The 12581-nt window shown below is 32.8% G+C and overlaps 1 protein-coding gene across 1 annotated transcript; it reads right to left on the bottom strand.

Annotated features, from left to right (window-relative positions):
- Window positions 1–3087: 3087 nt before the first annotated feature.
- LOC127149085 (uncharacterized) lies at window positions 3088–8813 on the bottom strand. Its single transcript, XM_051083959.1, has 2 exons — window positions 4736–8813; window positions 3088–4317 (listed from the first exon to the last, which is right to left on the bottom strand). The coding sequence occupies exon 1, from the start codon at window positions 7982–7984 to the stop codon at window positions 6413–6415; it is 1572 nt and encodes a 523-aa protein (XP_050939916.1). The 5' UTR covers window positions 7985–8813; the 3' UTR covers window positions 3088–4317; window positions 4736–6412.
- Window positions 8814–12581: the final 3768 nt, after the last annotated feature.

Genomic DNA, 12581 nt, shown 5'->3' with positions numbered 1-12581 from the left:
GCCTGGGCCCATCTGCTTGTTGGGTTTGGGCTTGGACCCATCTGCTTGTTGGGCTTGAGCTTGGACCTGTTTTCTTGACAGGCTTAGGCTCGGACCCATTTGCTCGATCGGTTTGGGCTTGGATCCATTTGCTTGGTGGGCTCGAACTCGACCCACTTATTTGCGCAAGCTCGGGTCCATTATTTCTTTGGCCCAATTTTTTTTAGGGCCTTGAACTAGGTTGGGTATGAGAAAACTTGACTACCTAAATCCAATCAAATTATAATTATCTCAATTTTGCTGTGATGACGTGGCGTGATTTAATTGGTCAAAATTTCCTGTTCAACAAATGCCCCCTTTCGAGATTTGTACACGTGTATGGGTGGATGAATCTCGAAAATGATAAGCTGAAACAAAAAATACAAGTGATCTTGTTCTTGACTTTTGCTCCAGTTAATATGTTGAATTAATCAAACTATGCGTTTGGACATAAGTTTGATTAAAAATGAAGTTTTGATACAGCCCAATATCAAATTTGTAGTGAATTTTGATTTTAATTCACAATTTATTTATTTATTTTGGAATATAGCCAAAACTTGAATGAAATTGAACTTTTTCTTTTTTACCAATGAATTTAATGGAAGGATTGAGACTTAACATTTATAAAATTGGAATATTGCCAATTCATCAAAATATGAATTTAAGTCAAAGTTTTTTTTTTTTTTTTTTTTTTTGCATATTCTCTTAATTTGAATTTTTAGCGAATTGGGATAAAATTTGAAAAGTTTGCCCATTTTTTTTTACTTCATTTCAAATCCATTTATGATTTGGGATAAAATTTAAACATTTTTTTTTAATAGATGAGAAAAGAAAATCGGGGGATTTTTTTTTTCCAAGATTTGAGGTTTTTTTTTTTTTTTTTTTTTAAGGTTTAATTATGAAGAGGATATGGGAGGGATAAGACTTGAAATTTTTTTAACGCTTTTAAAAAAAACAGAATGTCATTTTTTTTCTTAATTAATCTTTAAAAAAAACAATAGAGGAGGTTTTTTTTCTTTTTTTTTTTTATTTAATAAAGGAAAAGAATAGAGGAGGTTAGGAATTCTCTCCTATAATCTCACCTAATCTAACTATTTGTTAAGAAGATTTTTATTTAGTTTGTTGAGAAAAGATTTGATTTGCTACCTTCCATCCTTTATAAATAGGGAAGAAGCTTGCAAACAAAATTCACACCAATTCATCTTCTCTAACTTTTTTTTCATTGCATATGTGTTTGATCCTCCAATTCTTTTTCTTTATTTGGGAGAGAAAAAAATCCGATGTGCTTCTTTTTTTTTTTTCATGATTTGGAAGAAGAGGTGATAGATGAAAAAAAAAAACAGATTTTTTTTTCATTCAATTGGTAAGAAAGAGCACAGATGAAGAAGAAAAAGGAGACAGAGAAGAGAGAAAAAACCCCCCTTTTTTTTTTTTTAAATTTTGGAGAGATTTCTTTTCTTTTCTTTTCTTTTTTTTTTTTCTTTTCTTATTTCTTTTTTTCTTTTCTTCTATTTCTTTTCTTTTCTTTTCTATATATATATATATATATATATTTTTTTTTCTTTTTCATTTTTTGTTTTTTTTTCTTACTTCTTTTTTTTTCAATTACTTTTTCCCCTTTTTTTTTTCACATTTTGATCTTTTTTTTTTTTTCAATATACATATATGTTTTTTTTTTTTTTTTACATTTTTACTCCTTTTAGTTTAGTTTTGTTTTTCTTTGTTTACTTTTATTTCATTTTCATTTTTTTTCTTCCTGTCCTTTCTTTTTTTAACTTTTTTTTTTGTTTTTTTTTTTAGAAAAAGTTTTCTTTTCTCTCTTTTTTTTTAAATCGTTTTGTTCTAACATTTTTTTTTTCAAGTTTTTTTTTAGTTACTTTCTTTTTAAAACTTTTTTTTTTCTTTTCTTGTTTTTTTCTCTCTCTCTTTTTTTTTATGCGGCAGATGTAGTTCTTTTTTTTCTTTTTTCTTTTTTTCATCGTTTTCCTTTTCTTTTATTACCGTTTATCTTTTTCCATTTTTCTTTCCTTTTTTTTTATTATCTTTTTCTTGTTCTTTTTTTTTCATTTTTTTTCCAATTTTTTCAATTTTTTTCTTTTTTTTATTATCTTTTTCTTTCTTTCTTTCTTTTTTCTACAATTTTGTTAAAAAGAAAATTCAACCATTTTGTCCCCATTTTTCCAAACTTTTTCTTTTGCAATTTTTTTTTTTACCCCAATGTTTTTTAACAATTTTTTTTTTTTACTTACTTACCCTTCTTTTTCATAGGAGTGAAGCTAAACCCTTTTTTTTTTCCACAAATTCTTTTTTCATACGAGTGAAGTGTGTAGATGATGCGCTTGAACAAATTTGAGGATCGAGATGCCGCTTGAACAAATTTGAGGATGGATTGCCGCTTGAACAAATTTGAGGATGATTGTTCTATCGACTACACCGCATGGAGACGATGATGATTGTTCTATCGACTACACCGCATGGAGACGATGATGATTGATCGAGTGTGCCGCATTGAAGATGGAGTTGATGATGATTTCGCTGCGCTGCCTTGAAGATGAAGATGATGATGGTTTCGCTGCACTGCTTTGGAGATGAAGATGATGATGAAGATCCTCTCGGCAACATATGTGAGATGAAGATGATGATGAATATCCTCTCGGCTGCAACATATGTGAGATGAAGATGATGATGAAGATCCTCTCGGCTGCAACATTTGTGAGATGAAGATGATGATGAAGATCCTCTCGGCTGCAACATTTGTGAGATGAAGATGATGATGAAGATTCTCTCGGCTGCAACATATGTGAGATGAAGATGATGATGAAGATCCTCTCGGCTGCAACATATGTGAGATGAAGATGATGATGAAGATCCTCTCGGCTGCAACATATGTGAGAAGATGAAGATGATGATGAAGATCCTCTCGGCTGCAACATATGTGAGATGAAGATGATGATGAAGATCCTCTCGGCTGCAACACATGGGAGAAGATGAAGATGAAGATCCTCTTGGGCACAACACATGGAAAGATCCTTGTCTGCAACATATGTGAGATGAAGATGATGATGAAGATCCTCTCGACTGCAATATGTGTGAGATGAAGATGATGATAAAGATCCTCTCAGCTGCAACATATGTGAGAAGATGAACATGCTGATGAAGATCCTCTCGGCTGCAACATATGTGAGAAGATGAAAATGATGGTGAAGATCCTCTCGGCTACAACATATGTGAGAAGATGAAAATGAGATGATGATCCTCTCGACTGCAACATATGTGAGAAGATGAAAATGATGATGATGATCCTCTCGGCTGCAACATATATGAGAAGATGAAGATGATGATCCTCTCGGCTGCAACATATGTGAGAAGATGAAGATGATGATTTTCTCGGCTGCAACATTTGTGAGAAGATGAAGTTGATGATTCCTCCGCTACAACACATTGAAGATGAAGATGATGATCCTCTCTGTTGCAACACATTGAAGATGATGATGATGGTGAAGATCCTCCCAGCTGCAACATATTTGAAGGGACGACCTTCTCGACAGCAACATATTTGAGACGACGACATCCTCGGCTGCAATATATATGAGACGACGACTTTCTCGGCTACAATATACTTGAGACAAAAATCTTTTTGGCTGCAACATATTTGAGACGACGATCTTCTCGGTTGTAACATATTTGAGACGATGATCTTCTCTGCTTCAACATATTTAAGAACGGAAATCTTCTGAGCTGCAACATATTTTAGGGGACAACCTTCTCGACGATAATATATTTGAGACGACGACATCCTCGGCTGCAACATATATGAGACGACGACCTTTTTGGCTGCAACGTATTTGAGACGATCTTCTCGGTTGTAATATATTTGAGACGATGATCTTCTCTGCTACAACATATTTAAGAACGATAATCTTCTCAGCTGCAACATATTTGAGACGATGATCTTCTTGGTTGTAACATATTTGAGACGACGATCTTCTCAGCTGCAACATATTTAAGAACGACAATCTTCTCAGCTGCAACATATTTGAGGGGACAACCTCCTCGGCGACAACATATTTGAGACAACGACATCCTCGGTTGTAATATATATGAGATGACGACTTTCTGGGTTGCACGAGACAACGACATTCTCGGCTACAATATACTTGAGATAAAAATCTTTTTGGCTGCAACATATTTGAGACGACGATTTTCTCGGTTGTAACATATTTGAGACGATGATCTTCTCTGCTGCAACATATTTAAGAACAACAATCTTCTCAGCTGCAACATATTTGAGGGGACGACCTTCTCGACGGCAACATATTTGAGGGGACGACCTTCTCGACGGCAACATATTTGAGACGACGACATCCTCGGCTACAATATACTTGAGACAAAAATCTTTTTGGCTGCAACATATTTGAGACGACGATCTTCTCGGTTGTAACATATTTGAGATGACGATCTTCTCAGCTGCAACATATTTAAGAACGACAATCTTCTCAGCTGCAACATATTTGAGGGGACGACCTCCTCGGCGGCAACATATTTGAGACGACGACATCCTCGGCTACAATATATATGAGATGACGACTTTCTCGGCTACAATATACTTGAGACAAAAATCTTTTTGACTACAACATATTTGAGACGACGATCTTCTCAGCTGCAACATATTTAAGAGCGACAATCTTCTCAGCTGCAACATATTTGAGGGGACGACCTCCTCGGCGGCAACATATTTGAGACGACGACATCCTCGGCTGCAATATATATGAGACGACGACTTTCTCGGCTACAATATACTTGAGACAAAAATCTTTTTGGCTGCAACATATTTGAGATGATGAAGATGAAGATCCTCTCGGCTGCAATACATGGGAGAAGATGAAGATGAAGATCCTCTTGGGCACAACACATGGAAAGATCCTTGTCTGCAACATATCAAAGAGGAGTAGAGTTCGCTGGTCAACATTTTGGAGAAGAGGCGAAACCGCACCTTACGAAGGTAAACAATTAAACATCTCTGTTGTCTCAAAAGAGGCCACAGAGGCGCTAGCTACGGTTCAAAAGAGCCTGAATGCTACACGCGAAGAATTTAAGAACTTCAAGTGGAGGCTTTAACTTTGCCCCCTTTGCCCTCATTCTTTTTTTTTCTTTAGTTGTATTCTTGTAAATACAAGAATTTGTTGAATGGTGATGAGAATGTTCTTATTCTGGTGTGACTGCTCCTAAATTTCATTTTATACTGTTTACGCATCATTTACTATGCGCTTACATCATCACAATGAAGAATAATATTTTTTTTTTTACGTGCGACTGAACTTAAAGTGAATTTTAAGCTGCCTACGTACCCTTTTTATAACATAGGGATCAAGTCATAACGTAGTTCAATTTTTTTTCCTCCGCCATTCACCTTTTAAGCTCTTGTGGGCTAGAAGCACCATGCAGTTTAAGCTCTTGCGATAAGGAGCTTTGCATATTTAACAGTTTTTATTTTCAACAAGAATTTGTTCATCTCCTTCGTTTGTAGGATTGGTGAAGATAATAAATCTTGGTTTCACAGTCAAGGAACATTCTGTATTTATGTCAACAAACAACTTCCTCTTCATGCGTGACGGGGCACAACTGTGAATCTTATCGTCATCATTTTCTTCACGAAATGGTTTTGCCTTCGAAGATTTCATCTCTCTTTGTTGTTGATCATTTGTCATCTTTAGACGATCAAAAGCAGATGTTGAAGGTCGATCTTTCTTCGATGTGGAGATACTCAGCCTTTTGAAAGTTGAAGTTCGAGTGTAAATAAATGTTGGACATTGGTTTTCCTCTTCTTTCGTGGCCATACTTAATCTTTGAAAGACTGAAGATCGAGTAGTTGAAGGCTTGATATGATCAAAGACAGAGGTCCTTTGATTAATTTCATTTGAATTGTTGACTTCTTTAGAAGATCCATAATTGTTGTCGACTTCTACTATGCTGGCAGCATGACATGCAGTGACTTCAAGTATTTCTTCTAGATGATCCTCAAGGAAACTTCTTGGGAGGAATTCTGCCAAAGTTATCGATCGTCGAAGTTGGAGGAAGTCCTCATCTTTTCCTTTTATGGGCTTAGGATTCCACATCTTCTTGTTCCTTCTTCCTTTCTTTTTATAGGAGATGCTTCCTTTTGCATACTTTTGATGGAATCGCGACTCCTTTTGAATGGAATTTGGTTGTCTCCCTTTTTGACGAATGACTGTTATCCATCCTTCGCCATCATCTTTACCATGCGCTTCTTTATTTTGGGAGTTTATCGCCACGATCCTTTGTTGGAATAGAACAAGTATAGGTGCAGAAGTCCCAAATTAAATCAAGCTTTTTCTTTGATCATCAAGTTGTGTTAATGGCGGAACATTTGAAGTCATCTCGATGCAACATGATTCATCTGAGTTACTTCATCAATATCTAGCTCGATCTTCTTTTCACGAGCCAACTTTAGAATTAGCTCTTTCAACACAAAACACTTTTCAACAGGGTGACTAATGACCCGATGATACTTGCAGTAGTTAGGATCATCTACTTTTCCTGCTTGTTCTGGTCGTTTGCATTCTGGCAGTTGAATAAGTTGGTTCTCTAGCAACTGCTCTAACATGTCTGCAACATCAGAGTCAGGAAATGGATAAACTTTTTCCTGTCTTTCTTTAAGAGTTGACTGTCGCTTTTCATCGCCATCATGCTTTCTTTCAATTTTTGTTTCTTTTCTTTTAGAGAAAGATTTCAAAGGAGTTGCATGAATAACCATTGACTCTTTTATGACACTATTTGCAATCTTTTTAGTGTCATCAAGTTCATTCTTGTCACTCCTCGATTTTGGAATCAAGAAATCTTTTGCTCCTCTATTGGCGATACTCAATTCCATATCATGGGCACGAGTCGCCAACTCTTCAAACGTGCGAGGTTTTATTCCCTGTAAAATATAAAGAAGTCCCCAATGCATGTCTTGGGTGCACATCTCCACTGCAGACAGTTCGGTGAGTCGATCCTTACAGTCAAGACTCAGAGCTCTCCATCGGTTGATGTAGTCGATGACTAGTTCTCCCTTTTGTTGTCTTGTGTTTGTCAACTCCATCATGCTGACGATACGTCGGGTGCTATAGAAACGGTTGAGAAAGTCCCTCTCAAGTTGCTCCCAATTATCGATGGATTCGGGCTCCAGATCGATGTACCAGTCGAAGGCATTTCCTTTGAGAGTTCGAACGAACTGTTTGACCAATAAATCTCCTCGCGTACCAGCAGTTTCACATGTTTCGATGAAGTGAGCAACATGTTGTTTTGGGTTGCCTTTTCCATCAAACTGTTGGAACTTGGGAGGTTGGTATCCATTCGGCATTCTGAGATTGTCGATCCTCTTCGTATATGGTTTGGAGTACAAGGAGAAAGTTTGAGCAGGTCCACCATATTGCGTTTTGATGGAGCTTGCAATCATCTCCTGTAATTGTTGAACAGACAACGATGCAATTGAGGTCGAATTTTGTGGTTGACTTTCTTGCATAACTGCCTTCCCTTTGTCAGTATTCTTGACAGTATGTTTATGACTTGATTCAGCAGCATCACAACTTTCAATGTGATTCTTTAGAAATGCAATCTCATAATCCCTTTCTTCCACCACCTTCATGAGCATGTTCACCTTCTTTTCAAGCTCTGCCATTCTATTTTCACTTGTATCCACGTTAGTTACCATAACTGACATTATATTTGGCTGTGGAACCTCCTCGTTTGAGCACTCAGACAACGAGTTGTGTTCATCAACCGCCGGATTCTCTTTGATTACAATTCCACCTTTTGGTGGCTTAGAGATTTGCTCCCAAATATTCTTTGCAACTTCAAAAGGAGGCATATCTTCAGATGACTGAATCTCCCTTGAGCGGCTACGGGTGTTTGGCCGTTTGCCGATGTCACTGAGAGCTTTGGAAGTGTTGCCTTGAGATGTCATGATTTTCTTTGGATGTTCTTCGAAAAGAGAAAGAGATGAAAGATAGAGATGGTCCCACTGGGCGTGCCAAATTGTTCACACGAGATTTCATGAGAAATTTAATTCGTGGAATCGAACTTTGTATTGATTTATGTATTGTGGATACAATCTCTAATATTTACTCCTTTGATTCTTTCTCTCGAATACAAAAAGTAAAATTTAAAACTTCGTGGTCTTTGATCTTCAAGAAGTTGTAACTACAAGTCAATTCAAGCTTCAATCTTCTGGAATTCAAGGAAAGTTTGATCTTCCAAGTCTTCGATCTTTCAGAAGGTTGATTTTTGAGGTTGATGATAACTTGCACGTCTTGAGAGTCTTCAGAAGTTTTTGTCTTCAATTCTTCAGAGCTTCGATTCTTCTCTTCCATCCAAGGTCCCCCCAAGATGAATGAGAATGTCTCTATTTATAGAGAATCTCGATGGGCTTTAGGTGGGCTTGGGCCCATTTGCTTGTTGGGCGGGCTTAGGCCTGGGCCCATCTGCTTGTTGGGTTTGGGCTTGGACCCATCTGCTTGTTGGGCTTGAGCTTGGACCTGTTTTCTTGACAGGCTTAGGCTCGGACCCATTTGCTCGATCGGTTTGGGCTTGGATCCATTTGCTTGGTGGGCTCGAACTCGACCCACTTATTTGCGCAAGCTCGGGTCCATTATTTCTTTGGCCCAATTTTTTTTAGGGCCTTGAACTAGGTTGGGTATGAGAAAACTTGACTACCTAAATCCAATCAAATTATAATTATCTCAATTTTGCTGTGATGACGTGGCGTGATTTAATTGGTCAAAATTTCCTGTTCAACACATATATATTATGTTATGTTTCCTTTAAATTTCTTTTTATCTTTTATCTAATTAGAGATTTCTACCCATTCAAAATAGATTTCCATAGGATAAATGGATATATCGTATTCTTCAAAATTAAAACTACAATAATTAATAATACATGGTAAAAGATGAACCAAATTATTAAATTTATCACAATTGATACGGGATAAATTTCTATCCATATTTATTATCAATAGAGTTTCATAAATATTTTTTTAAAAAAAATATTATATATTGGACTTTAGAATAATAGTATATAATAAGTATTGAAAATACTATATTTTAATAAAATTTACGATGTTCTAAAATTTACAATATTAATAAAAAGATTCCTTACTGTCTCTTGATGCATGTGAGTTCGCCAAATTTTTTCAATTAAGAATTTGGGAGTATGCATAAAATAAGTACACATGCATATGTATATGAAATTGTTTGAAAACATCGTTTATCTTTAAAGATATTTCTCACTACATTCATTATTATAATTTTTCTTGTCATATATATATATTGACTTTCTATCTTAGAAAAAAAAATAACAACAAATACTGCATTTTCTTAATATAACAATGTAGTGTTTGATTCGTAACAAAGTTTTAAATTAATTGCAAAATATAACACAATTATTAGGTTTAAATGTAAGCAATAGAGTTTATTAAAAATAGATTTTTGCTGTGGATTATAGTTATTTATTCAGTTTTATAATGGTTATCTATTTAAATTAGTATAATTTAATGTTTATTCGTTGTTCTATTTTATTATATAAAATAATAATTTTAGATGAAAGTTAAATCTTTACGAATGAAATTATAATATATACAATTATTAACCAAAAAATTATACTTTGTAAGAAGACTTTTTTTCGTATAGAAAAAACTTAAAATATATATTAACTAATGTTCGACGTTTTAACTATAAATAACTTGGAGAAAATTTTATATAGATGGAGATAAGATAAATTGGAAGAGTAAACTTATTATTATTATTTTTTTCTTTTTTGTATATAGTACTTGAGATGAAAGAATATGATGAATAAGAGAAATGGATGGTAGTTGGGTCATTTGATGGGTGGGAGTGAGAAATTATAAAATTAGGTTTTATAGTATGATGGGGAGGGTGAGGTGAGGAGATAGAAAGATTAATAAAAATGTGGTTGCCGTCTGTATGAGAATGACCGTTGCTACCTCGTAAAAAGTAGACTCATATGTTTGGGTCTTTCTAACGCATTTAAGATAGAAAATGACAACCATTACTTACATCCTCAACCCCTCTTTATTCATACTTTTCTTTTCTTTTCTTTTTTCTTTTTGTCTTCCTTTGGCAATAAATTATTATTATTATTATTATTATTATTATTATTATTATTATTCATCTCGTGGTTACTATTTCATTGTTATTTTTTTAAAATTAAATATATTTGTGTATTTTTAAAACTATCTTTTTTTAATTTTAAAATATTTACTTGAATTTTTAATTTATTGACAGAAAGCAGATAATAAAGGAAAATAAAATGGAAGAAAGAAATAGTGTTTACAAACTTAATTTTAAAAAACAAACCTAAAATCAAAATAATTACCAAACATGTCTACTTTTTAATGCTTTACTTATACTTTTTTTTTTCCGTTTAATTTAATAGTTTTCTATTTTTGACAATGTTATTATTTTGGTTTATGACCAACAAAAATACATAGTTGCCAATTATAGAGTTATTTTAAATTAATGTCCTCAATACATTTAAAAAAAAAATTGAGATAGCTTGGGTTTAAAGAGAACTACAAAGAGTAATGGAGATTATGTGATTCACATATGTGATTAAAGAAATCTAAAGCTATAAATGCATAGTTGAGAAAGGTGTAGAAACATTATCCACCAAAATTGATGTTCATTTTTTCGTGATCTAATCATAGAAATTCCAAAATTAGTGTAAATTAATTGTAAAATTTATAGAAAAACATGCCTGATAGATATTCCGATGTCTATTAGTGAGAAATAAGAGTAGTCTATCAATATCGATCATCACTGTTTATAATTATAGACAATGATATTTTGTTATATATATTAATAATTTGGTTTATTTTACTATGTTGGATGGTAAAATAAAATAAAATTTATCTACTTAATTAAATATATAGGAATTCTTATGAAAAAATATAACAGTATATGTCCATGTAGAAAAAGGGGAAATATTTAAAATATAGACAAACTTTTATTAGTGAATCTTTTGTCTTGTCAGTAGATTTATATCTATTAAATAATAAAATTATAACAAAAATTTATTGTAAATAAAAAATCTGCTCAAAATACTTATCAAATATATCGATAAAAGTTTATGGGTATTTGTTAGTGTCTAACATCGATAGAATCTAAAAAAAAGATTTGTTAAATTTTGTAAATATTTTGGTTCATTTTTCTATATTTGAAAATATCTTAATTAAAATATACATTAAAGTTTTTAATTAGAATTCAAACTCGATATTTAATAACTCCAACATTCCTTTGCGACCTAGCCATGCTATCTTCTTCTTTTGAAGTGTTTCTAAGAACGAATACATCACCACAAACCCCATGAACTCTTTTGACATGTAGTTTATCCTCACCGGTCAACATGCATGCTTTTAAGAAAATTTTAGGAGAGATCATTTACATAAAAACCTTTTATTATTTAGACGTGATCTCGATTCATTCAACATATTTCTTATAAACTCGAGCATTACAACAAATATTACCGATAGAAATGTTTGTTGGATAGATGTTATACATCATTAATCTACCAATATATTAAAAATATTGATTGATATTAGTGTGAATGTGAAAGTCTTCAAATTAAATACCATCATAGCAAGCAATAAATATTTTATTCCTTTGGTTGTTTAGCAATAGACCATGGCCACCACAATTAGTCGTCATTATCTCCTTTGTTTGTTTAAACTCCTTTCCCATTTAATTAGTTTCCTATGTAATCAAATTGCATAAATTTGGGATTATTTGTGTAAGTAACAAGAAATTGAAGGTTGATATGTGGATATTAAATATCTTTTTTATCCACAAAATAAGCAACAAAATACTACTAAAATAAACTAATGATGTATTTATTTATTAATTTAAAGTACAATTTTTATCAAAAGAATTTAAATAATATATTTAAAAAAAATGACATTTTTTTCTTAAATTAATCTAAACGAGTCCATGCTTTATTAAGAAGGTAACTTGATACATTAAAGTTCATCGTTTAAGAAGCTAAAATCAATATAATTTAACTAATTAGGTCCTAACTCGAATTCTTACCTTAAATGCTATCTTTTAAAAATAAATAATTGATTGGAGTATTAAAAATGTGTTTAGCACAACAATAATACTAGTTGACATGCATTTACTTGGAAGATTATGTTCTATCTATCGTAATTTCGTTATGGAAAATTGAATAATTAATAAAAAGATATACCAAACTATTAAATATAATTTAATTATTCTAAAAAATATTTATAAATATAGTAAAATGTCATAATCTATTTATGATAGATAGCAATAGACTTAACAATTTATCATCGTCGATATTTTAATATGTTTATAAATATTTTTGTTCATTTTATTATATTTGAATCTAACCCAAAATTTACTCAAGAAAAAAAACGAGGATGAACTAAATCGAAAACATATTTGCAGAAAAGGTAAGAAAATAAAGGCAACAATTACAAAACTAACTTACACTCCTTTCTCCTTAGGTTCTTTTCTCTGAAAAAAAAA

The sequence above is a fragment of the Cucumis melo genome, chromosome 4 (assembly GCF_025177605.1).
Source record: "Cucumis melo cultivar AY chromosome 4, USDA_Cmelo_AY_1.0, whole genome shotgun sequence".
Taxonomy (NCBI): Eukaryota; Viridiplantae; Streptophyta; class Magnoliopsida; order Cucurbitales; family Cucurbitaceae; genus Cucumis; species Cucumis melo.
This window is presented reverse-complemented; position numbering and strand designations above follow the sequence as displayed.

Coding starts and splice junctions, on each gene's coding strand:
- LOC127149085 (XM_051083959.1), bottom strand. CDS start 7,984: ATGACATCTCAAGGCAACACTTCCAAAGCTCTCAGTGACATCGGCAAA.